Source organism: Filicampus tigris, chromosome 5 (genome assembly GCF_054856515.1).
Source record: "Filicampus tigris isolate MCC_2025a chromosome 5, RoL_Ftig_1.0, whole genome shotgun sequence".
NCBI lineage: Eukaryota > Metazoa > Chordata > Actinopteri > Syngnathiformes > Syngnathidae > Filicampus > Filicampus tigris.
The window spans coordinates 26,485,449-26,511,024 of NC_141221.1; the positions used below are offsets into that span (position 1 = coordinate 26,485,449).

At 39.7% G+C, this 25,576-nt stretch overlaps 1 protein-coding gene across 1 annotated transcript; it reads right to left on the bottom strand.

Moving 5' to 3' along the window:
* Positions 1 to 1,672: 1,672 nt before the first annotated feature.
* On the bottom strand, positions 1,673 to 25,115 carry nr5a1a (nuclear receptor subfamily 5, group A, member 1a). Its single transcript, XM_086030810.1, has 7 exons — positions 24,965 to 25,115; positions 23,832 to 23,950; positions 23,322 to 23,463; positions 21,951 to 22,603; positions 10,036 to 10,155; positions 7,994 to 8,141; positions 1,673 to 4,154 (listed from the first exon to the last, which is right to left on the bottom strand). Exons 1-7 carry the CDS (start codon positions 24,984 to 24,986, stop codon positions 3,901 to 3,903), a joined length of 1,458 nt encoding a protein of 485 aa, XP_085886936.1. The 5' UTR covers positions 24,987 to 25,115; the 3' UTR covers positions 1,673 to 3,900.
* Between the last annotated feature and the right edge of the window lie 461 nt (positions 25,116 to 25,576).

The following is a 25,576-nucleotide window of genomic DNA, read 5'->3' on the forward strand; positions in this document are numbered from 1 at the left end:
GATTATGTTGTGTATAATTGAGGTTCATTTGGAAAAATATAAACTGGACTTCCTGTTCATGTACATCCAGTACAATGAGAAGATTCTGATGTCATTACAAGATTTGTCTCATTGACAATTCAATTACATTTCAACAATCAATTACATTTAAATCCATTTCGTCCTTCTGGATAATGATTCATTATTTTTGTTTTATTATGTGAGTCAGTATGGTACCATTGCAAGGATCCAACCCCCAGATTTATTTTTGGCCCCCCCTGTCTGTTTTTCATCTTCCATTAACACGGAAGTAGCCTGCAAAAACTAACAAAAAATGGACAGACAAAAGCCAAAGCTGTGTGGATTGTTTTCACTTTTAATCAGAGCTGGGAATTTTACTACAAATTTAGCGTCCATTAGTCGTCATCCGTCAGCATCGTGGGTACCCTTCCGTCGTCCGTCATTCGCCTTTTTTTTCGGCTTCGGCTTCCGACTATGCTTAGTCCGCCTATTTTAAAATGGTTCCCGTCAATCGTCAGCAAAACGGGCGTCTGTCAGTGATGGATAGACGGTCCGTCACATAGGCGGGACGCCCAGCTCTGCTTTTAATAATAGTTCAACCTTAATAGAGGCTGCAATCTACTTAATGAACGTCTAGTTATGTATATGAATAATTTAGTATTGCTAAAAGAGCAAATCTATTGGTGAAGCTGGACTTGTTCACAGTACACTCTAAAAACAGTTGGGTTAAAAATAACCCAATTCTGGGTCAAAAATGGACTCATCCACTAGTTGGGTAAATAAACTCTAACCCAAAACCAGGTTTCTGGGTTGTTTTTGCATAAACAACCCCAAAAAATTGGTAATTTTGCTCAAAACAACCTAAACAATTGGGCTATTATGTACAAAACAATGAAAGAAAGTGGGTCAAATTGACCCAATTAGTGGATCGGTCCATTTTTTATGCAAAATTGTGTTATTTTTAACCCAACTGTTTTCAGAGTGTTACCGTATAATGCGAGATTGTAAAACCTAAAATCTTACAAGCACGACAATGACAACATATGGTCCAGGAGTTTTAAACCTGACGTGTGTGAGTGTGTGGGGGGGGGGGGGGTGTGCGTGCGCGTGTGTGTGGGTGCGTGTGTGCGTGCGTGTGTGTCTTGTAACCTATCTTCTAAGCTCTCAATTTTATTCATGTTTTAAAGTCTCTGTTGGCTTCATTGCTCTTTTATAAAGATATCATTCACTCATTGACACTATCCTATCCATCTTGTGCACAAGTCAAAAGGTTGCAACACACAATACTTAGTGTTTGCATATACACTGGAGGTTCTGTCTGACCTAAAAGCTCTTGTATCTTAGTCGCTGATGTACAATGTTTCTAAAAGTCAGGTCTCTGTCTTAGCTGATATGTTTTGAAGTCCACATGCATTCCACGATTGTTTTCATTGATTGTATTTTTAGGCATCATTATTTACTTTTGACATTATGTATTTGCTGTCAGACATTTGAGGAGTCAAATTGATTTGACTTTGTCAAAATTTGTTAAAATGTTTTTTTTCTATTTTGCTGAGTCTTACTGTTTTAGACGAAGAGATGATGCCTGTTATGTATTGTAAATCATCAGACAAGGCTAAAAACTGCCACACCATGACTGCTGTAATAGTTGTAAATAATATGGACACTATACAAAGCGGCAAAAGTAGCCAACTCACAAGTGCAGTTTTATTTCATTGACTTTTATTGGTGTGATACTATTACAATAAAATTGAAACAAAACAAAATGCTTTGGTCAGTCATTGTCTGTTTTGGAAGGAAAACACTTTAACATGGGACAGACTGTCAACCTTCAAAGGAAAACAAGAGTTGAAGGACAAAAACAAAAGCAATATCAAGAGAATCTGTTTCACAACAGTAGCAAATAACCCTGATAAAAGCTGAGAACTTCTGTAGAGTTAAATGAATCATAATTTTGTCACTTCACAACATAAATATACACCATGTACACCATGTTAACAACCACCTGCCTCAATCGGGAAATCAAGGTGCTTTCTGTGTTTGTCTTTGTGTCTGTGGGTGACATTCACATTAAGGCAGACTTAATGATTGTCTAAAATATCTTCAAATTACGGACTTTATTATTTAAAGGAAAGACTTCAAATGTCTATAAGTGAGCTGCATGACGTTCCACTTTTCCATCTGTGTCTTTGTTTCACAATTAGTGAGAATTCATGCCATTTAAATTGTCGTTATCTCTGAATGTGCCCATATGTGTGCCCAGAGCATAAGTCAACTTTTTTTTTTTTAATTATATGAGCCGAGCTTACTTTTCAAAACACTAAATGCCACAGGTACCACATTGATGACTATCACTACCAAGAGCAGACATGATGTTCTCTTAGACCCATTATTCGTATTTTCAATATGGTTCAAATTGTTGATAGACCGACTGACTGGCTTTAAACTGCTTGGTAGGAAATCTGTTAAATGGAAAAATATATCAGCGGACAAACATATAAGCCAATAAATATTTAGGCAACAGGACAACGGCATTGTCTAAAACCAACTAACATGAGTCTTACCGTTTATGATATTTTAAAAAGGTGAAAATGTTCAATTTGCATGATAGTCTGGTTCTTCATAAATACTAATACATCACAGATAGAAATGGACAAAGTTAGCATTTGTAATAAAACTCACAGCGACCAAATGTTTCGTACTACAGTACTAAGACTTTCCGAATGAAAAATTAAAGCATACCCATCAGCTGCTAATTTATTAAGGAATTTCTGAATCGCCTCCTTCATTCAATACAACAGCCTTGAAGCTGACACAGAAAGTAAAAAGTTTTGTCACATTGCTGACTTGGAGTGTTTTCGTGTCACTATACTGGCTAGCGTGGTTTCTGCCACAATCCCATGCTACTGTTGGTTAAATGAGTCATAATTCACGATACATAAGAATTGCTAGGGAAATATGAGTCTCCAAAAATGTGTGTTTTTTCTTGAGGCACACTGTAGATCAGTACGTAAAACCTATTTGAAAATCTACATGAAATATTGAAATTTTGTAATCTGTTTCTTTTCCCTCCCTGTGTTGTCTGTTTGGAATGTAAGAAAGTAAAAACAACCATGACCACTGTTTTTATTTTTACTGGCTTTATCCTACTTTTCTTTCATCTGATCTTAACAGAGCTATAGAGTGGAATCAAACTGCATTGACTATAAAATGTGACCAAATAAACTGCACGTTCTATCGATAATATCCTCACCTGTAATATTGTCCATATCATTATCCCCTAATAACAGCAAAATCTTAGAATCACAAATCTGCCATTTTTGCTAATTTAAAAAAGGCTATGCTAACATTCAATTTCTTAAAAAGAGTTTATAAAATCTGTCATAAAAAGTGCACAGTTAATCACCAAGCCATCATTCGTTAGATGGTTCCAGGCTAGTGGTTCCATCCTATGTGACAGTTAAGCATCAGCCTCCTCAGCACATTTTACAATTTAACCAAATGGAAGTGTTTTCAACATCCAACAACTTTGTCATTGTCATTGAGTTTGGCTGTGGTTTGTCATTGCTTCTTTGTAAGCAAGTGGGCACATTGTGTTGGCAGTGTTTGATTCATTGGAGAAGGGGGAATGGCTATTGTTCGTTTCCACTAGATTTGATGATATCATTCAAAATGGTTAATATCCAATTCGAAGAGGTCACATAAATATACAAACATTTACGTGAAATGCTCAAAACAATCTGGAACACAGATGGGGCTCTATCAAACTCACAAGAACCTCTCCGGCTATAAAAATGCTCACAAAGCTGAGCTGGCATGTAGTTCACTTTCATTGCTGACTTTTTTGATCCCATACAGAAGAGTCTCACCAGGACACACAACATGGTGAAACTGCATTGCTCACACACATGCTTGCTTGGCATGGAGCATCTCAATCAGCAGGTTGTTGCAGGGCACCTCTCCACTCAGATGCATGTAGCACAAATAGTCCTCAGCCTGTGTGCTGAGGGAGCGAAGCTCCGGCAGTCGCACCACCAGCTGGCTGAACTTCTCCTGAAATTGAGGGTAAGTAGTCAGGGTGTACTCCAGCAGAGCTTCATTCACCTGCTCCTGGACACCCTCCACAAATGCCTGGTTCTCCAACAGCTTCACATCTGCACACAGGAGCATAAAGTAAGGCTACATGAACGTAAATGTGTGCTGTGTGTGTGTGTGTGTGTGCCTCATGTAGTAGACATGACAGAAAAAGTGAGCGCCCGGCATGTTTAATCAATGTATTTCAAATGAAGTACAAGTAAACATCCAGCTCCATATTTAGTTGAAAATGAACAGCTCTTGGCAGGCAGGCTAGGTATGGATATGGGAAGGGAATGCTCCCAAAATGCTCTGCCTGTCCCAAACATCAAGTGTTGTGACATTACCTAAAGCTAGGCAAACCCAGTTAAGCAGCAAGATGGTAAGGTCCTGGAGGATTTTTAGACGCAATCACAAAATGTAAAAGCTAAAGTGCTAATATTGTTTAACATATACCAGCGTAGATGATACATTTTCATACGATTCGAGGTTCCAGATAGAGAACTAATTCTTTAGGTCACCTGTCATAAAAACAGGAAGAGACTAGCCAGTGTAATGAAGTGCATCAATGCGATCTCTTTCAGTTAACGTTTCATTGTTTGGAATTACCAGTCAGTGGGCTTCTTCGAAAAGATAGAAATTAATCAAACCCAATGTTCAACTACAAAAACAAATTCTCTTTAGGGATTCAAGAAATAATTTATAGTTAATGTGACATCTCAATCAAAAAATTATGTTTTTTTTTTTTTCCCGATGGCAAATTGTGGGCTTCAACTTTTGGCTAGCTCGACTCCTTCTTCACCACGACAGAGTGATACAGAGTCCACATCACTGCAGTCACTGCACCGATCCACCTGTTGATCTCTCATTCCAACGTTCGCTCACTTGTGAACTAGAGCTTAACATCTTCGAACTCCTTCAGTTGGGGCGAGATCTCATCCCCAACCTTGAGAGGGCACTCCCCACTTTTGTGACTGAGTACTATAGTCTCAGATTTGGAGGTGCTGATTCTCATTCTGACCTGCTAACCGCTCCAGTGAGAGTTGACGATTGTGGCTTGATGAAACCAAAAGAACCACATCACCTGCAAAGAGCAGACATGCATTTCTGGGACCACTAAACGGAACCCCCTGAAAACCTAGGCTGCTGCGAGAAATTCTGTCCAAGGCAGCCAGTCAACCCTAACTGGAAACGAATTCGACTTTCTGCCGGCAATGCGGACCAAAATCTTGACGCTGGCCATATTGGGACCGAACAGCCCATATCAGGGGTCTGCTGTCCCTCCTGAACCTGAGAGTTGGATTCCTGACGGAGCCTCCTCTCGAGAGCCCCAAAATAGGGAGGCTGAGGAATGTGTTCCCCCTGTAGTTGGAACACACCCTCCCCTCCCCTTCTTACGAAGGAAGACCAGACTCTGGTCCGTCATTCTAGAGGTACTGTCCATCTTACAGAGGTTTGTCAATCAGGACAGCTCCACAACATGCACAGCTTTGAGCCTCTGGGCAGAACTTGTCCTTCCGCAGGGCCACACCACTCCGTAGCTTTGAAACTTACTTCAGTGCCCTCAACGCCAGTGATAGGAAATCCCACCTCAGAGTCCCCCGCCTCTGCGCCCTTATAGGAAGGCATATAAGTGGAATTGAGGAGGTATGCTGACTACTTTCCCCAGACGGTGGGCCAGACTTTCCTTGAAGCCATCCTGAAGTCCCTCTCCATAGCCTCACCGAACTCCCCCTCATCGGCCACCCAAGCTGCGTTCTGCTTGGCCTTCCACTACCCATCAGCTGCCTCTGGTGTCCGACAGACCAAAAAGACCCCTTGTCAGTCCAGTCCACGGTAGATCTTGAAGTTGGCTGGAATAGGCTCAGGCACACCCACAACCACAGTGAGGATAAGAGGTTTCGAAGAAGGATGGGCGGACAGATGGATGGATAAAACCAGCACATGTATGAAATCCACTGTTGATATATTACAGTGACCCTATACTGTGTGTGGTTTTGCTATAGACAGGTGCAAAAAAAAAAAATCAATTAATAGTATATATGTGTTTGTGTGTGTGTGTGGGGGGGGGGGATGATGGGAGGGAGAATAGCAAAGCCCTCCAGTGGACCGGCATTCAGCATCAGCTGAGCCCATCTTGTAGAATTCATTCACACAGTAATTAAATGTTTTGAATCAATGTTATGAATCATCCTTTCAAACTGCTTCGGGGCAATTAAATTACCCCTGACAAACCTGACTCTAAGGATGAGGAAAATGAGAGTGTGTGCAAAGAAGAGCCAGTAAAGAGCAAATATTTTCTACCTATGACAAGTGCTCTCCCCATTGAAAAGCTCTTTGTTCCCATCTTGCCTGCGCTAAACAGCAAACACTTGTGGGAATCTGGGCGAACCGCATCTATGCTCTTTCCATCTGCGCAAGCCGCTACATGAATGTCAGCCCTTGCATCGAATGATAGACCCATTACTCCCCTTTAGAATGCCATTAGTGGACAATAGAGGAGGTTGTCTTTGTGAACAATCGCTTTTCGCAAGACTAGGTTTTTAATTAAGTGAATTTGTTCGAGGTAAAAGGCCACTAGTGAAAGCCTGATGTACTGCACATTGTCAAGAAGTGTGGCAATATTTCAGCAAATAGAAATGCTACAATTTAAAGCCTGCTCAACAGCAGAGTCCTTATGACTTGAAAATTAACGATTTGACTTTTAATAGGCTGCACAACATACCTTGGGAACACCAATATAAAAAAAACGTTTTACAGTAAATGTGGACATTTTTTTAAAGACAATTATGTGGTTAAATAAGTACAGAAGTGACTGAGACGATATCAAGACATTCAAGTTTAGCAAGTCCTACTGCTAGTGAAAACAATCTACAGTGCTACATGTTTTGCCTCCCCTATTATGCATGTGAGCAATTGTTTTGGTTTAATGAGACCAAAGTCAAACGTTTTTTGCTGTACAGAGAGATAGGCTCTCTCAGTATCGCAGTCTGCAGACTGTCTTCTGACTGAAATCCATTCAAAGAGCATAAAACAGCTGCAGCTCATTCAGAACGCTGCAGCTTGGTTTCTGACCAGAAATAAGAGATCAGAACATATTACTCCAGTCCTAAAGCTTTACACTGGCTCCCAGTCAGCTATAGAATAGATTTTCTTTTCAATTCTCTAACTGGTATACAGTATAAATCATGTCATGGTTTGGGTCCTGAATCCGTTAACAACAACAACAACAACAACAACAACAACAACAACAAAACATTCTGATTAAATATAAACCCAGTAGGGCTGTGAGGTCTCCGGACGTGGATCAATTAGGAGCCCACTGCTTCATTTAGCCATTATGCTGCACGCAAATGAAATACACCTCCACCAAAGTGAAGTCAGCGCCGAGTGTAAATGATTTTAAATCCAGGTTAAAAACGTTGCTTTTTTTCCCCATATCTTTGATTAAGGTCCTCTAAAAAGTTTTCAATTATTGTTTTTTATTGTATTTTTTAACAAACTCTTTCTAGAGGATATGTCTGCTCGTCTTCAAACTTTGGGTGTGCCATTTACAGATGTTTAAAAAGATATTGAAAGCGTTTTATTTATATCACATGCTGTTGCCGTGGCGTTGCGTTTTTGGTTGTTGAAATTAAAAATGATGCTATTTTTGAGAATCCAAACCTGGGGCAAAAACACATCAGGCCTGGCAATAACGTTTGTATTTTAAAGGGTTATACGTGCCATACCCCAATGTGACCAGGGTTGCAAGGCTCCTTTATAACTGATAATGAGAATTATTATCATTATTATTATAGAAAATATTATCAGTGACTTAAGTGTACATTTTTATTAAAAAAAAAAAAAAAAAAACACAAAAAAAACAGTTTTATTGGCAGTATCATTATACTGTATAGAGATTATTATGTCGACTCACTGGGGTTGAATAGGAGCAGGAATTTCAGACAGGCAATCTCCCTGCGGTCCACCTGCAGGACCCTCAACCTTACGGCTAGGTCCTGTCCTCTTTGGACCAAACTTGACAGATTTGCCTCACCTTGAGACAGAACAGAAGTCAGCTCGATCTGTAAAACAGAAGTTACTGATTAATTCCTCGTTTCTCACAGTCGACAAATTCTGGGTTTGAATCTCGGCATAGACATTCCAAAAACATCGATGTCGTGTCGAAGAAAGATTCTACATTATCCATAGGCGTGAATATGAGTATGAATGGTTGTTTGTCTACATGTTCCATGCAATTTATTGCCGACTAGTCCAATGTCTACGCTACCTCTTGCCCAAATCAACTGGAGTAGGCTTTTGCTACCTCCGACCCTAAAGGGGACAAACAGTTTCGAAAAGGGATAGATGGAGGAAAGGTGTGTTATGCATGTTTAATAGAGATAGACCGATATGCTTTTTTCAGAGCCGATACCGATCCCGATTATTAGTAGTCAAGGAGGCCGATAACCTGTATTTGGGGCCGATACTCATTTTCAATGAAAAGGAAAATATTGGCATCAAAATCTAAAGAAAAATGTTGACAAAACTTTGTTGTAACATCTTTAAGCATGTTTATTGAACAATGTTTCAGGTTTGCATAATGGTGATTTTTTAAAAATATATTATTACAAGAAATTTTTGACAGTATACATACGCTGGTATAAAATTCTAACAAAAAGTTCAGGGAGCACCCAGGATTGTCAGCATGGCTTAAAAAGGATAAAGGAAAAAACTCAAACAATTGCTCCATGTAGTTTTTTACAGTAAATGAAAATTTCAAAATGACAGAAATGTTAAACTTTTACATATCTTTGTTTTGATTTCCACAGTTTTGAATTGATTTATTATCGGCCAGCAGAGTTTTAAAAAAGGCAGATGCCGATATTCGTCAAAAAGCCAAATATCGGTGCCGATAATCGGCTCTGCCGATAATCCGTCTATCCCTAATGTTTAAGACTACTATTATTGTATTATTCTACTATTATCTAATAAACATCCTTGGCCTTGCGAAAGGCGCTAAAAAAATGTGCTTCACAAATTTTATCAACAGTTGTCACTGTTGCTGTTGTTGTTAAAAATTATATTATCACTTTCATCCTGCACGCTGTATTAACAATACAGGTATGGTTTGGTTTCTAGCAAACCCATCTGTGAACTTTAAATCAGTGTCTTTGTGACCACTCACCAAAGCAGGGGATCAAACTTTTCAGGGAATGGAATTCACTGTTACAGATGTGGTTTATTTTGTAGTATCACAATGAGTATTTCTTCAAAACGCTTAACTCCTTCTATCCCAATGACATATCCATATGCCATTTTACAGAGGGTCTGAAAAAGTCTGGTACTGAATGAGTTAAGAAGGAATGGGAGGCTAGCTGTTGATCGGATTAACCTTTCGGGAATATGAGCAATTATCCAATCACCTCCCAGATTTTCCAATGCCTGTTGTTTCCAAGCAGTTGATTTTGGCTCTTTCCCAACAGACTATCAAGTGTCACATTATCATAATTTCACTCCCATACATGAGGTAAGTGCTGTAAATTTTGAAAAAACAATTCTTCTTTACTGTAAATTGACAGCATATTCAGTGGAATTAAATGTGATAAACCAGGAGCTTGTCTGGCACATTGCTTTGCATGGTTGCTTGCAGGATACACAATTTATGAATATGTTCACCCGTCACTGGCAAATTAATATTTCACAATATTAGACTATTATTCACAAGCTACAGAATTTAAGGTTTTCCAGCTTCTGAATAAGTGTGGTGGGTCAACCTGCCCCACTGATGTACTCATCCTCAAAGAATGCTGTCTTCCTTTGTTTTCATAGACCGTTAGGAATCAGGACATACATGTACTGTATGTTTTTCAAAGAAAACAATCTGACTGAGGAAATTGTGGAAGAAGTTCAGAAACACTCAGTAAAGCTATTTTTTTTATAATGTGCTGGTGGGAAGCTGTGTGGGGGAGTTGTTACCTCCTGGCCAGTCACCAGCAGGATACTGTCTCCCTTTCCATGTTGCACTTGTCTAAAAATGTGATCCAGGACCAAAAGCTCAGACCAGCAGTTGTGTAGCAGCTTCATTTGATCCCCCACCTCCAGGAAACACAAGACAAACAGAGAGAGAGAGAGAGAGAGAGAGAGAGAGAGAGAGAGAGAGAGAGAGAGAAAGAGAGAGAGAGACAAAGACAAGAAAAGAAAAAAAATGGAAAGCCAAAAATTAGTCTGTAGTTAGTTTCCTGCAGTTGAGCATATTTCTTTTCCAAAACATATATGCAGCTGTGAAAAAGATTACACGGTGCTCTTGCTGTGTTAAATTACAGTTTAATGATTCTTTTAGTCAGTTTTAATTTGTCACTTCAGTCAGACATAGTGTGCATGCCAGTCAGTTCTTATGCATTGACAACATTACAACTAACTACAACAAAATAATTCCAATAAAAGGAGAGACAACAAATGACCTATTATTGTTTATGTCTGACAAAGTATTACGAAGCAAATAGTTTATTTTTTCCTGACCCATGTTGTTACTGAAATACATATACTCACGGTATCACAGTACACTGTTTATATCATGTATTTTTGCAACCCTTTTGTTGTGTCAGTTAAACAGTACACTGAAAAAATGCTGTGCATTATTTACTCAATTTTATTTTGTCATGGTGGTTGCATGAAATAAACTCAAGTGAATCCAGACAGATTTTTTTAAGCGGACTATATATCTACGGTGCTTTAAAAAATATATCTGGATGCAGATGATTTTATATTGTGCAACCACTTGCCAAGATAAAATTGATGAAATTCAACCATTTTTTTTCAGTGCAGAATGCTTCTGTGCTGGAACGCACACCCCATATTTGTTCCTAAATTTCAAGAACACCCACTGTCACTCCATTACTAAATCACACCGAAATATGTGGACAAAATGATAGAATGAAAGATGAGTTGACCATAAAAACAAGGTGAGAAGATGCATACTTTGCAGCGGTTGTGTTACCGTTTCCAGTGTCGTATTGACATGTTTGTCTTCAAACTACTACGTAGTATCGTTCCCCAGCTCTATACGAAACGTGTGTGTATGTTTGTAAAGTGAAGGACACGGCAGTCAGTAATTCCGCCGCCGCAGCTTTCAACAGGCTCGACACACATTCATCTGACATGGAGTTGACAGAATTACTGTCCGTCTAAATCAAACAATATATTAGTGGCAGCTGAGAGGGTCCAATCTGGGCCACACACCCACCCATCTGGTATAGTGCTGCTGTGGGGGTCTGGACTTAAAGTGATGAAGGAAGGGGTTAAGGAAGTAAAAGGTCTTGGCGACCTCCTGCGCTTCCTCTACAAGAGGAGTTTGACTCTCAGCCACAGCCCAAAAAACACTGAAAATCTTCTCAAACATGCAGGATATAGAGAGCAAGAATTTGAATTGAGTGATTAATTTATGTTGGCATTAAGTGTGTTTGTATACATGTTGAGTGTCACCTTATACCACCGAGGTGATTTTCCTTTAGCAACAAGTAATTAGAATGTAAATATTTTTCAGACCAAAGCTTCAAGTATTGCATTCGCTGTCACAAATGCCTCAAAAATGCAGTTAAAATGTGACAGGGACAGCTCTGAATAAAATCTTGGGTCATGTGCAGGTTCTCCATCATTAATCCTTGTGTGTACATTATTAACTATGTTTCACTCCGCGGCTATTTCATGACGATAGCGCCTAATCAAATGTTCACAAGAATTTCGGAATTCAAACTGTTGCAATTAGGGACGTGCCCGTTACATTTTTTTCTGGTTCAAGTCGATCCGATACCTCGCCAAATGTAACCAAAAGTTAGTTTGTCACAAAACACTGTAAATTCACACTTGTTTGACTTGGTTTTGACGGTAAGTCCTTTAAATGTGTCACATTTGCAAAGTTGTCGTTCTTTGAGACACGCCAGTGTGGCCAATGTTCCCTCCTGCAGTCTGTGCGGCTTTGCAGACTCAATTTAGCTGTGGTATCTTTCGTCTTTCCTTGTGAGTAAAATGTCTACACATCTCACTCACTCTGTACCTTTCTTCCATAGTAAACTGTGGACAAGAGCAAAAATTTGTGGCCATTTCTAACACAAGTTTTGGGGACACTGGCGCTACCCACTACAAAGCACTGTGGCTGCCCGCAGACCCTTGCATGAAGCCAGCTCTGTTGAAAACAGAAAAAAAAATCCGGACCAATTAGCTGAAAATTACGTGAATCGGATCAGGACAGCTGTAGTTACAACTACTGTCTCGGTCTATGCCGAGTTTTGTGTTTCATCACACAAGGCCGAATGACTATTATGGCGTATGCCTGGCATAGACCATGAGTCACTCACAGTCACTCCAGTTCACGCCCATGGGTATTGTTGAAAGTTTGCTATGAACCTATCATAGTGTACCTTTTTTGGATTAGCCTATGGTGGTTTTAAAAAAGAAAAAAAAAGATCACACCCGAGCACTAGGAGAACTCCAACCTTAAAAGAGTGTTTTTGTTTTTTTTGGCCTCACTGGTCCTGGAGTCTCTCCCATCTGACTTTGGGCCAGAGGTAGGGCACACCTTGCACTGGTCACCAACCAATCGCAGAGTTGACGTCATTTAATAGTAATCAAGAGCTGGGCAGGGCGGCACGGTCGTCGACTGGTTGCACGTACGCCTCACAGATCGGAGGTCGTGGGTGTGATTCTGGCCCCGGCCTTCCTGTGTGGAGTTTGCATGTTCTCCCCGTGCTTGCGTGGGTTTTCTCCGGGTACTCTGGTTTCCTCCCACATTCCGAAAACATGCATGGTAGGTTAATTGAACCCTCTAAATTGCCCCTAGGTGTGATTGTGAGTGCGGATGTTTGTCTGCGATTAGCTGGCAACCAATTCGGGGTGTCCTCCGCCTACCGCCCGAAGACAGCTGGGATAGGCTCCAGCACTGCCCGCGACCCTTGTGAGGATAAGCGGAGTAGATATTGGATGGACAGAGCTGGGCGTTCCGCCTATGTGACGGATGGTCCGCCTATCCGCCGATGACAGATGCCCATTTTGTAAGCGATAAATGCGAAACTTCAAAAAATATTCGTACTAAGCATAGTCGGAAGCCCATTTTTTTCCATCTATGTAATCGTCTATTTTTGTCTATTTCACAAAACATCCATGTTAGGGTTCTTTGTTGCCCACCTCTGTGCAGCTATTTGACAAAGAAGAAAGCCAGATTCAGTAAAACCCTGGAAAAAAAAGTGCATTTGTGATGAGATGTCAACTACAGTATGTGCCAACAACTCATGGATGTAAAGTGAAAATGATGAACGGTATATATCCATACTGTGATAGTTCAAATGATTCCGATATTAGTTTTGGGAGACCAATTCTGGAAGATAGGTTACTTCCAAATTTCCTCTCTCCAGTTCATTGCACTCACGTTGCACCATTCTGATGTTCATTGTGTACACTGCATGTGCAACATCTGCCGTGCAACAGGTGAATGGAAGGTCAAACCCAAGACATGACAAAGGCCACCTTTGAGGAATTGCAGCAATCAATAGCTTACAATTTCATAACAATGTAGCCGAGTAGAGTGGAGCGCTGCGGTGGAAGGCTGACATTCCCCTGTTATCGTCCACATGGAATGTAATTATCTAGCGCAGAGAAACAGCTCTTGCTGCACAGCTTTGTTCTCACTGTGCACACTGGCTGCTGAATGGCCATATAACAGTTTGAATTTCACAAGAAATACATCTCAAACACATTTCATGTGCACCTGCGCACAACATGAAGTGCTTTTAATGGGAGGAGCTTTGGTTTGTATTCACATTTCAACTGCATTTAACATGGTAATAAATACAAAAAATAGAACATGATGCCAATCGTTATTCGCAAACTTTACAATCAATCATGCAAACATTTCGGCACTAAAACACTATTTTCATCATCCCACGTCAAGCGCCTCTCTGATATCACTTTCTATATGTCATGTATATGCTAACTCGAATTGCTGCACAAGATCGAGGCTATTTGGTTTACGTCATCAAATATTATAGTGTGTTAGTTGTCTAACACTGACAGTTCAAGGGAATTCCTGCGTCTTATGGAAAGGTCCACAGGACTTTTTTTTTTTTTAATTCTGTTGTGTAATCTTATGTACTTACATGAGCTGTTTGCAGTCTGCTGCTGTAATTTGAAGAGTTCTTTTTCCAAAACACTAGGAATACATTTTGATTACTCTGAGAAAAATCTTTTAATCAGACAAGTTTAATGTAAACTTAACAAACGTAAATGTTTGACAGCAAGTGACAAATGTCCGAGTCCAAAATTAACTAATTAACTTGTCATGTCATGTCATCTTCCAAACCGCTTATCCTATATAGGGTCGCGGGGAGTTGCTGGAGCCTATCCCAGCCGTCAATGGGCGAAGGCAGACTACACCCCGAACTGGTCGCCAGCCAGTCGCAGGGCACACATAGACACTGTCACTGAGCGGGAATCGATCCCACGCTGCCCGCACACAACTCAGGCATGTGTACCACTACACTATCAGCGGACGTACTAATTAACTTAACTTATCAAAATAAATATCTCTCAAACTGAGACCACTTAAGAACATTCACCCTGTAATTTATGAACAGCTCAATGCCACATTATGTGGAGACAGCCCATTTTTTTTCCATTTATGTGTCTTCTGAGATCTTGTTGCAGTGAGGAGCGGTTTGTCTTTGACAACTGTATCATAAAATGCTGACCAATGAGCTCACCTTTAATCAGTTCAGCAGAACATTCGTTTTACACATTTGTCCACTTACTATTCATAAATAAAAAAAAAAAAATGTAAACAATTTTTTACTGTTTTCTTTTTGACTATGTTTATGGTTAAAATGTAGTATATTGACTGCCTGTACTATAAAAATGATGCATATCTGTTGGAACTTGTAAAAATTGTAAGGATGTGTGTGTAATTCATTATCTATTATTCATCAATGTATTACTTTTATGTATTATCCATACATGCCAATCAATTTTACTTGTTTATTCCACCCCAAAATTATTATGTTTGTCCATACATTGCGGACATTCATTGCAGAATCCCATATTAACCTTGATCTTTACAGGTGTGTCACTGTCAATCATGCTGCTTTGCTGTCTTCCGCTATTTACATTGGCAAGCAACATTACCTCAACCAATAAGATAAGCGGATTCTGTATCCTCATACGTATCAATGTGCAATCAGCTCATTGGTCACAGAGCAGGGGAGGTCCTAGGACCGATATCGTAGGTTGTCATATAAAGGGAACTTGTTGTTCATCAATTCCATCGACATTTGACAGCATTTTTTTTTTTTTACTCACACTCCAAATGCGGGACGATTCCGTTTTTCAAGGGACGCTTGGCAACCCTATCAATGTAGCTGGCCATTTAGCCGTAATCATTGAAACACACTGTCACTGATACAACTTTTTTGTTTTTGTCTCGACTATTCACTGAATCAATTAATAAGAAAATTTCACACTGTGTTTATTTATTTTGAGCTAGGTAGCGAGCTAGTTCGTTTGGTTTGTTAGCTTACTGTCTAATTTGCCTGCTAGCTACGTTTACTATTTTACAACTAAATTCTGTTGTATTTTAACCAGAGCTGGGCATCGCCTAACGGCCACCGCGTTCCGTCCTGCATATTTCCAGTCCATCCCTCATTGGTGACAGCCAATCGGCGTCGAGAACATAATCTTCACATCTGAAGCAGGCGCCGCACGAGCAGACACGCTGCTAAACAAAGAAAAAATATCAAACAAAAACAGCACACACACAGTGTGGTGATTGGTGTTGGTCATTAGTCATTATGTCTGCAAGGTACACAACATTGTTTTGTTTTTTTTCCTTACTTGGCCATGTGTCAGGAGTGCGGCACCTGTGTGTGACATGGTACAGGTTAAGTCTGTTCTCCATGTTGTTTGGCCCACTGACTGGGACCTCGTAGGTCGATTAAATATGCTGACGGGAAATAGCTGATGCCCAGCTCTGATTTTAACCAATTTGGACTTGATTCTGAGGTTTACTCAAAAGAAGTCTTCTAAATCTACAAGGCACCTAGTATCTGACCACTTAACCAAGCCGCCTCGACCAGATAGGATGGACAGATAAGTGGGTCGCATGCCGTAATGACAAACCATCATTTGATTGATGCACATTTGAACTTTACTGCTATTACCGGTACTTGCTACTCTCTCACTTGTTCTTGCATTCCTTCTTTGTTTTTTTTTTTCAGTCTGGGACAAACATGGTGGAGAATTTTCATGAGGCCTACACATCGAGACACTTCCCATTAGGCCATTACCCAAAGCAGTTCCAACATATGGGTGGAATTTATGCAATCGGTTGTCTATAAAATGCCAGGAATTAAGTCCAACATGTTACGGTTTCTTAATAGTCGAATATACGCTTGTAAATTGAGCTAATATCTTTCGGAATTTACAGCATTGGCTGGTATCTCAACTTAATGCTACTGTTGATTGTTACTTATTTCGCCCTGATACTATTGCTCGTTAGTAGTTTTACACTGTTACATTGTTAATTGTTTTGTGCCGACAATGGCTTGAAGTTATTGTTCTTGACTTAAAGAGGAAGTCAACGCAAACATTTTTTTTCAGTAATATGTTCTATGCAAGCCCACTAGTTGAACCAGGGCATTCTGATAAACATTGCGTTTGTGGAATAAGTGTTAATCCACTCATTTTTAGCCATCTCCGGGGGCGGCTATTTTGTCTTCTGTCAATTGAAAATGACATCAGAACTGCTCACAACAACCAATCACGGCTCAGATTCAGAAAACAGGTCATTCGTGATTGGTCGTTGTGAGCAGTTCTGATGTCATTTTCAGTCGACAGAAGACAAAATGGCCGCCCCCGAGTGCATTTTGCTTAATTTATTTTCCACAAAAGAAAAATTAATCAGAATGCCGTGTTTCAACTAGTGGGCCTGCTGGGAACATATTCTTGAAAAAAATGTTTGGGTTGACTTCCGCTTTAAACAAAAGTTAATCAATATTTTGCATTGAATTTAGTTGAAGATTTTAGTAGTTGAACGGTTTTATAGGTATTAGTAATATATGGTAATATAATGCAATTAATATTCTTCGAGATAGAACAGCAATTTATTAAAATTACTTTTGCTTTTTTTAAAGTATAACAAGCATTTGGATTGGTTACTCAACAGTACATGTTTGTAGTTGAAACAACCCATAACTGTTGTTAATTTGACCCAACAATGAGGCAAAAGTCACCTGTTGGGTTAAATAGACCAACCCATTTTGCTGGGTCAAATCAACCTCTGTTGGGATGGCGCTACAATAACCTAGTGGCTGGGTTAAAAATAAACCAATTTGGCTTATTTTTTTACCCAACTGTTTTTACTTTGTAGGTTTATCCTGAAACCTCTTCAAGGTTGGACATCCCCTTACCAACTTACCAGGTCGATGTCTAAGAGAAATCAATTGGCTTGTCATTAAATCGTTGAAAATGTCCTTTATTGAAGTTTCCCTTCAATTCCACTTGTAAAAACAGTAACGGGGATGATGCACTGAGACAGTGACATACTGTATGTGGGATTGTAGATTCATTACGAGTGAGTGTTAAATTGAATAATTTTATATTGTAGCAATGGCACATTGAGCCTGCAATACTATATGGTGAAACAATGTCACAGATCACATTGTGTAAAATTGTGTGTTGCTTCTCTGTTTTGGTATCGAGCAAAAAAAAAAAAATCATTTAAGAAAAGTATTGATCGCTCTTTTGTTGCAGCTATTTATGCTGAGAAGTGTCGCAAGAACAATATACAGTATAACAACTGTATTGTTTAGTTATTTTAGTGGGGTTTTTTTTGCTTCAAACGTAAAATGAAAGGAAACTTATCTAAAAGGGTTTAGTGAGTACATGTACCATTTTTATTAATTTAAATGAATTATCTGAGTAGTTAAGAACAGTGATACGCATACCAAGTGGTACGCCGGCACACTCTAATGGTATGCAAAGGAATCACTGAACTGAATGTTCGAAATACAAAGTACATTATCTTATAGAAATTTTTTGATCAATTTTTGACCCAAAATTGTGGTATTTTTAACCCAACTGTTTTAGAGTTTACAGTTTATTATTTAACTGTTAAGAGGGAGTCAACCCAAACATATTTTTTCATGGAATATGTTCTATGCAGGCCCAAAAAAAGCATTCTGATAAATATTGCGTTTGTCTAAAAATAGTTAACCCACAGGTTTTTAGCCATCTCTGGGGCGGCCATTTTGTCACGTCTGTCGACTGAAAATGACATCGCAACTGCTCAGGGCTCAGGTAACGACCAATCACGGCTCATCTGTTTTCTGAAGCTGAGCTTGGTCGTATCCTGAGCCCTGAGCAGTTGTGATGTCATTTTCAGTCGACAGAAGTGACAAAATGGCCGCCCCCTGAGATGGCTAAAAAGGGGTGGATTTTGCTACTTATCTCAAATTTCATATTAATCAGAATGCTGTATTTCAACTGGTGGGCCTGCTGGGAACATATTCTTGAAAAAAATATGTTTGAGCTAACTTTCTTTTTCTTGTACATGAAAAATAATTATCACATTCAAAATGAACAAAATATGAACTTTTTACTGGTGAAAACTGTATCCCTTTAACTTTTGCATCCAGTACGCTTTAATTAATCATTTTAAGTCCGTCTTTTCCCGCCAGGGGCATGGTGGCCATCGGCCGATTCATTTCAGGGATGGTCAAATCACACCCAACCCACCCGCCACCCTCCCAAAGATGACGACAATGTTTCGGCAAATGACGGGCACCATCTGCTCGCCCCTGTCTTCAATTCCATTTAGGCGCATGCCGGCTGCTGTCCGCGAAACCTCTACTCGCCCCCAACACCCACCGCCCCGCCCCCCACACTCAGGTGTCAACAATTATGTTTTGGCACATGATGGCCGGTGTCTGCACCCCTGTTGCTGATTATGTTTACACACACCCCATCCCTCGTCAATGTATATTCCCGGGCCGGATTTTGGTCACAGTACGTCCCTATTTCCCAACTATACTTAAATGTAGTGCAAATGTTCAATTTGTGCATTATGATACATATGATACTTCCAATAATATTGATACTCCTTTTAAGAATAGAACCTCTACGTGGGCTTAATGAACACTTGGGCCTGTTGCGCGGCTGTATTTGGTGATACTTGAAGAGCCTAGTATTTTTTGAGGTGGTACATGGTGTAAAAAGGTTTGAGAACCACTGGTCTAGATATACAACTGCCAGTCACCAGAATTGTAGAAAATCACTGATGCAAAATAAGTCAAGATGTTGAAGACATGTGACATTAATTGAAGACTGCCAAAACTGCAACACTGAAAATTTTGACCAGAGGCCTAGAAGACAAAAGAATACATGCCTCTTTTCCAACATGTGGTCACAGCTGCAAAGTAACAAAGCAACAACATCGCACACCGAGCAACACAAACTGGATAATGGAGAAGCTTGAGTGCATTTTGGACATTTACACAGATATGGACATGCAGACCACATTGGTACTGTATCTCAGAGCAAGAAGAGGAACCAACTACCCACACAGGACAGCCATTCCGATAACTACCATCAACTGTGAATAACAGGACTGCTAATATCATCTACTGCTCAGAACTGAAAAAGAAAGCTTAGTGAATCAGCAACAAAAGTGTAATGGCTTCAAAATCAGCATCCTGACACTGAAAATGAGTGCGCGCAGTCTTTGAAACCAAATAGAACACGTAAGCATCAAATGACAAGATACAACAATGGTATACACTGAAGTTCAGGCTCTGAACTTCATAAGCAGATATTTAAAATTGCATCTGGATATAACAGAAGTGAATTCCTGCAATTAGATGAATATTTAATCATAATTACACATGGGGAAAAAAGGTCTAGGTACATCCCTTGTAATTGTAAAATTGAATTAATCAGTTAGGGATTACAGTAAACCGCTTAGCTCCTCATTCTTCTATTCCTCCATTTTTTATACCACATCAGGGCGGTGCTTACCTACTTGCACACCTGAATTTCGAGTCACCCATTAACCTAGCATGTATATTTGTTGAATGTAGGAGGAATCTGCTGTACTCAAACAAAACCCAAACGAGCAAGTAAATGAGAGCCCAAATCTCCTGACTATGAAGTAGAGATGCCAACTATTATTTATGCTAACCATGCAGCCCTTAAAGTCACATTGAGTTTCAATTGTTAACCTTCCAAAGACATTCTGGACAATACAATGCTTCCAATTTTGTCAGAACGCTGTGGGAATGGCCATTTTCTATACCAGCATGGCATGCTTTAATGATTTTGCTGTGGAAGAACTTGACTGCGCCCTAATCTGAACACCATCAAACAACTTCAGGATGTACTAAAATGGAGGTTGTGAGCTAGAACATTGGTGGCATCTGTCCTCACAAGTGTTTGGGGCAAATGGGCAAACATTCCCATAGACATGCTTGAAATTCATGCATAGAAAGTCTTCTCAGAAGAACATGTTTTCTTTTTGTGTAATAATTTTGTCCATACAGTGAATAATTCACAGACATGAATGTGATAGAATATAATGCCGTATTGAATAGGCTTGTTTGGTGAGAAATTATCGAATTAGCATTTGATTTTGTGTTGACGCTAAGCATGACTCAGGAGAGACCTTTTAAAAGACTAATTATATTCATTCTGTGAAGCGACACGGATTTATCACTCATAATTTCTGTTGTAGTTATAATAGGACACCATTTAATTAACTGCCTTGTGGCAATTTTGACAAATTATGAGAATTCTATCAAGGCAAATTCAGAAGAATGTGACAAGGCCTTTTGATATTGAAATGGATATTTTCTACTTTGCAAAATGCATTTTGGACCAGCCAAGCAGCTTTGAGAGGGTCAGCCCATCACACTGAGTCCATTCGGAAGCAATTCTGGTTCTGAGCAAACAGAACTTTAGGTCAATGAAATGTTAGTGAAAGTATTTTTTTTGTTTTTACAGATAGGCGAGTTGTGCAAAGTAATTCTCTTTTTACTGAATCAATTTATATTTTTGTTTAATTAAAACATTGTCAAAAGCCTTGTGTTTTTAACACAAGGCAACAACTGACTTCATTTGGATTGGAGCAAAATAATTTATCCTTTTTATTAGCGTGAATACTGTACTAATTTTCATTTAATTATAGCTACGTTCCTTTAGTTACCGTATATGTATCCACAATTGCAAGTCAACAATAACAAGTGTAAAAGTGGTGGTTATTAAACCAACAGTTATCTATTTTACCAAATATTATTATTATTAGATGTAGTAGTGGTATAATAATAATAATAATAATAATAATAATAATAATAATAACATTCTATATATCTTCTCAGTTATTATTGCTATTGTTATTTTTGTTTTATTCGTGTTTTGTTCAATACTACCTGCTGCCTGTATGAGGTATCCTGGTTGCTAGGCGACCTCAAATGGGCTCGCTAAAGTAAAGTTCAGTTCAGCCGATCGGCTTTTTTAAAGGCTTCGACATCCAACGATAGTGATGAAATTCTCGGCAAATAGCCATATTCGTTCCACGAAACAGGACTCTAAAATTTACGATGAATTAGCGATTGTTGTCTTTTATTTTAAGCATACACGCCAATTACAATAAATGGGCTTGATTCAAAACTAGTTTGTTCACCGTTTCCGTTTTAAAGGACGCTTGACTGATGTGCCTTAACCGCAAATGTGTGGTACAATATTGTGGAGTGCATGTGTTCGTTCTGATGGCTTTTCCACTTGCACGCTTGCCTTTATGAGCGACAAATGTCTGAAGCAAACTGCACGTGACTACAACCACTGCAGGCCTGTGTACTCACCCCGAGCTCCTTGAAAAAGATGCAGCTGCGAGCCCACTCCACGATGGAGAAGAGGGTCTGGTCTGCCATGCGACACATGAGGCTGAAGGCGCTGCTTGGCTTCTCCAGCCGGCCTCGGCTGCTCTGCTCCTGCTGCAGATGAGCGACGATCTTGTTCCGGACCACCAGCTCGTCCGGATCACAGCGCAGCATCTCCAGCACCAGCGGCGGCAGGCTGGGGGGCTGCGGCGAGGCCGAGGGGTACATTTCGGGGTAGGCGTATCCCGTGAGAGACTCCGGCGAGCTAGTGTAGTCGGGGCACTCTGCTTTGATGACCCTGCTGGGGAAGGCTGCGTACTGGTACTGGCCGCTAAGGGGGACGTGGGACTGCATACCCAGGGAAGGGGGGGCGTAAAGGTTTGCCTCGTAGTCTGTGGGGGTGATGGAGCCAGGGGTGGAGGGGAGGATGCTTTTGGGGATGGCGGGCATGGCGTTCAGAGTGCCGCTGAAGCCGTAGTCAGTGTGCAGGGGAGAGGCGGACGGAGGGGCCGCACTCTCCAGTTTGAAACCGTTGGAGCGTATCAAAGCCTTCTTCTGCTGCTTCAAGGCCCTGTCCCTCTTGTACATGGGCCCGAATTTATTCCTCCCCCCACGCATGCGGTCTGCACGCACGGCTGTCAAAAAAGAGCCCAGCAAGAAATGAAACAGAATTGTACCGCACAGCAACTATATCAAATGCAAACCACCAGTTGTTTATCGTGACTTTTCCACGTCAAATACCCACTTCCATTGTACCCGAGTGCTCCATTTATACATGGAATGAATAACAAGTGTGCGCGCGTACGCTCACACGCGCGATTTTTTTTTTTTTTGCTTCCCTTTTTAGGGCTGAGAAGATTCCCCAGTCTTCACTCCTCCTTGTAGCCTAAATAGAGCTTTTGATTTAAAACACGGGAGTCTCCGCAGTTTTATCAGTAAGTCCAGAATGTGTCCTTTTTTCGAGCTTGCAAGAAGCAGGTGCTTTCTTGCATGGCTGTCTGGCGATTAATCCTCTCGTGTGAATAGGAAGTCATGACAGAGCTACAGCCAACAAATCAAGTTTTGGGTCGAATTGGAATTTAGTCGTTTAATTTGTTTCGTATAGTTGAACAAACACAAATGTGTTACAAAAACGCCACATAATCATGGACATAAATATGTAATCCAACAATAAAGAGCTAGAATTATGTTATTTTGAAACTTTAATGTAAATCATTTTTTATGATAGGCCGACATGAAAAGTCATTTTTTCTTATATTGCACTTTAAATCCGTCTTGTAGCCTAATGACCTGTTTATTAGTTTACTTTTTAGTGTGAGTTACAAAAAAAAAAAAAAAAAACGTCAAACGTACCTTCTAGTCGCATGCCGACGTTGAGACATTTTTGAAAGCGGCAGAAAGGGCATCTCTTCCTCTGAGTCTTGTCAATTTTACACTCCTGATTTTCAGCACACGTGTATCTTTTGTTGTTCTGCACTGTCCTTTTGAAGAAGCCCTGAAACAACAGGAAACGGTTTTCATTTTGTTTTCAAGCGAAACAACAACAAATTTGCATGGCATTTATTTTCAATTACATAAAAAATTGAAATAAACCTACTGGAATTTTGGCTTGGCTGATTATATTCAAAATATTTACATTATTTTACTTTCTCAACTAATATTACAGTATGCGAATTTATGGAAATGTATTTGAATAAACATTGTTTCACAGCGTGCTTAAAAAACGTTGCAAAGCATAATTTCTGAATATTTAGGTCAACATTAACGTTGACAAAGTAAAAAAACGAAACTTTTAACCGCAGCCTCTGCTTTCACGAAATAAATGGTGTTCACATTTTCTGCAGCACTTGAGTGGCTGTTTACCTTGCAGCTTTCACAGGTGAGCAGCCCGTAGTGATACCCGGACACCTTGTCTCCACATACAGGACACAACTCTTCCAGATCGTCATCATACGTGTATTCCATAACCTTCAAAGTCACACCTGTACATGCACATGCACAAACGCACGCACGCACAAATACCAAGGACATTCAGCATGAGAGTATAATATCAAGGCTGCGGACGCGACACCACATTTTAATTGTTTGCGTGGGCTATTTATGTCTGGAGTCATTCATTCGTTTGTTTTTCATACATTTGATATGCATTTAAATCAACAAGTATTATAATTACAATGTTAAAAAACAATTCTAGTAATTATTCATATTCGCTTTTGGAAAGGCCGATTATATATATTCATTCTTAAAATGTGATATGATAAATGCCTTTAATGAAGTCCTAAACGTAATCATATGTGTGCTAAATGATGATAATAATAATAATAATAATAATAATAATAATAACAATAATAATAAATAACGTTTATCGCATAGACGCTTTTGCACAATGGCGGTAGTAGTTGACCAGTGCAATTAGCGTAATACCACATGACGTGTAGTAGTTAACGAATGAACGAATACCAAAAAAATTCACAGTACAATTTCTAACATGAACGCGTGCATTTTATTTACATGAATTTATGACTTCAAGATCACTGTTTCGTATCACAAATCGTTTTTCAAACAGGAACACGCATTTTATTTGCATTGATTTATGGTCTCAAGACCAGTATTTTTATTGTGTGTGTATATATATATATATATATATATATATATATATATATATATATATATATATATATATATATATATATATATATATATATATATATATATATATATATATATATATATCTGTGTGTCTTGATGGAATTTTAAAGAAGTGGTCGTTGCATTACCACGCACTTCTTGATGTGTTGAACTATTTTTGTTTTAGCAAACTAAAGCCGTTTTCGTCTCTTTTCCCAGAGCGCACTCGATGCCGTTGAAGAACTGTAACAAGATTGGCAATAAAAGATCCTTCAGTCTTTTGGATAGAATTTGACGGCCTGCATGTACAGTTGTGGCCCGAAGCACATCACCTCTGAGAGAATTCGGGGAAAAGTCGAGAGCCTTACCGTGAGCCTTGTCTCCCAGCATCTGAAGAGCAGGCTGCAGTCAGTCACTGATGATTGTCTGATTATGAAAATGCGGACGGAGGCGTTGCTGTAGCCTTGCATATGCAGCTGAGGACAACAGCAGGAGGAGACAAAAAAAAAAAGGGTGAAAAAAAATCGTCTGTAACGGGATTGGCTTGGGTGTCTCCCTCAGTCTCCTCGCCCTTCACTGTCTTTCCCTTATCGCAAACTTATGCTGCTCTGCTGCTATTGGTTGACAGAGAGGCACGTGACCGTCGCATAGTTGCCTCCTGAAAAATGCCTGGACAGGCGAATGGTGCTGATTTATATGACTCACACCATGAAAGGGGCTTTATTCAATCTCTCTCTATTTTTTTCCATTACATATACATCAAAATATCAATTTAATTAGACCAGAGAGACATTCATGAAAATGCTAATTGCATCTGATAATATTGCAATTAATAAGCACACACATTTCAGAAATGCAACCCCTGCGTGTATTATGATATTGAAGCTCCTATATCGTTGGTGAGGTTGTATGCATGCATGCGTATGTATGTATGTACAGGTATGTATGTATGTATGTACTGTACATATGCATGTATGTAT

Excerpts from the sequence above, each read along its gene's own strand:
- nr5a1a (XM_086030810.1), bottom strand. The coding sequence starts at position 24,986 with ATGCTGGGAGACAAGGCTCACG. Across the intron at positions 23,951-24,964 it reads GCTGGGAGACAAGGCTCACG|GTGTGACTTTGAAGGTTATG; the intron begins GTAAGGCTCTCG and ends GTGCATGTACAG. Across the intron at positions 10,156-21,950 it reads TCTTTTTCAAGGAGCTCGGG|GTGGGGGATCAAATGAAGCT; the intron begins GTGAGTACACAG and ends TGTTTCCTGGAG.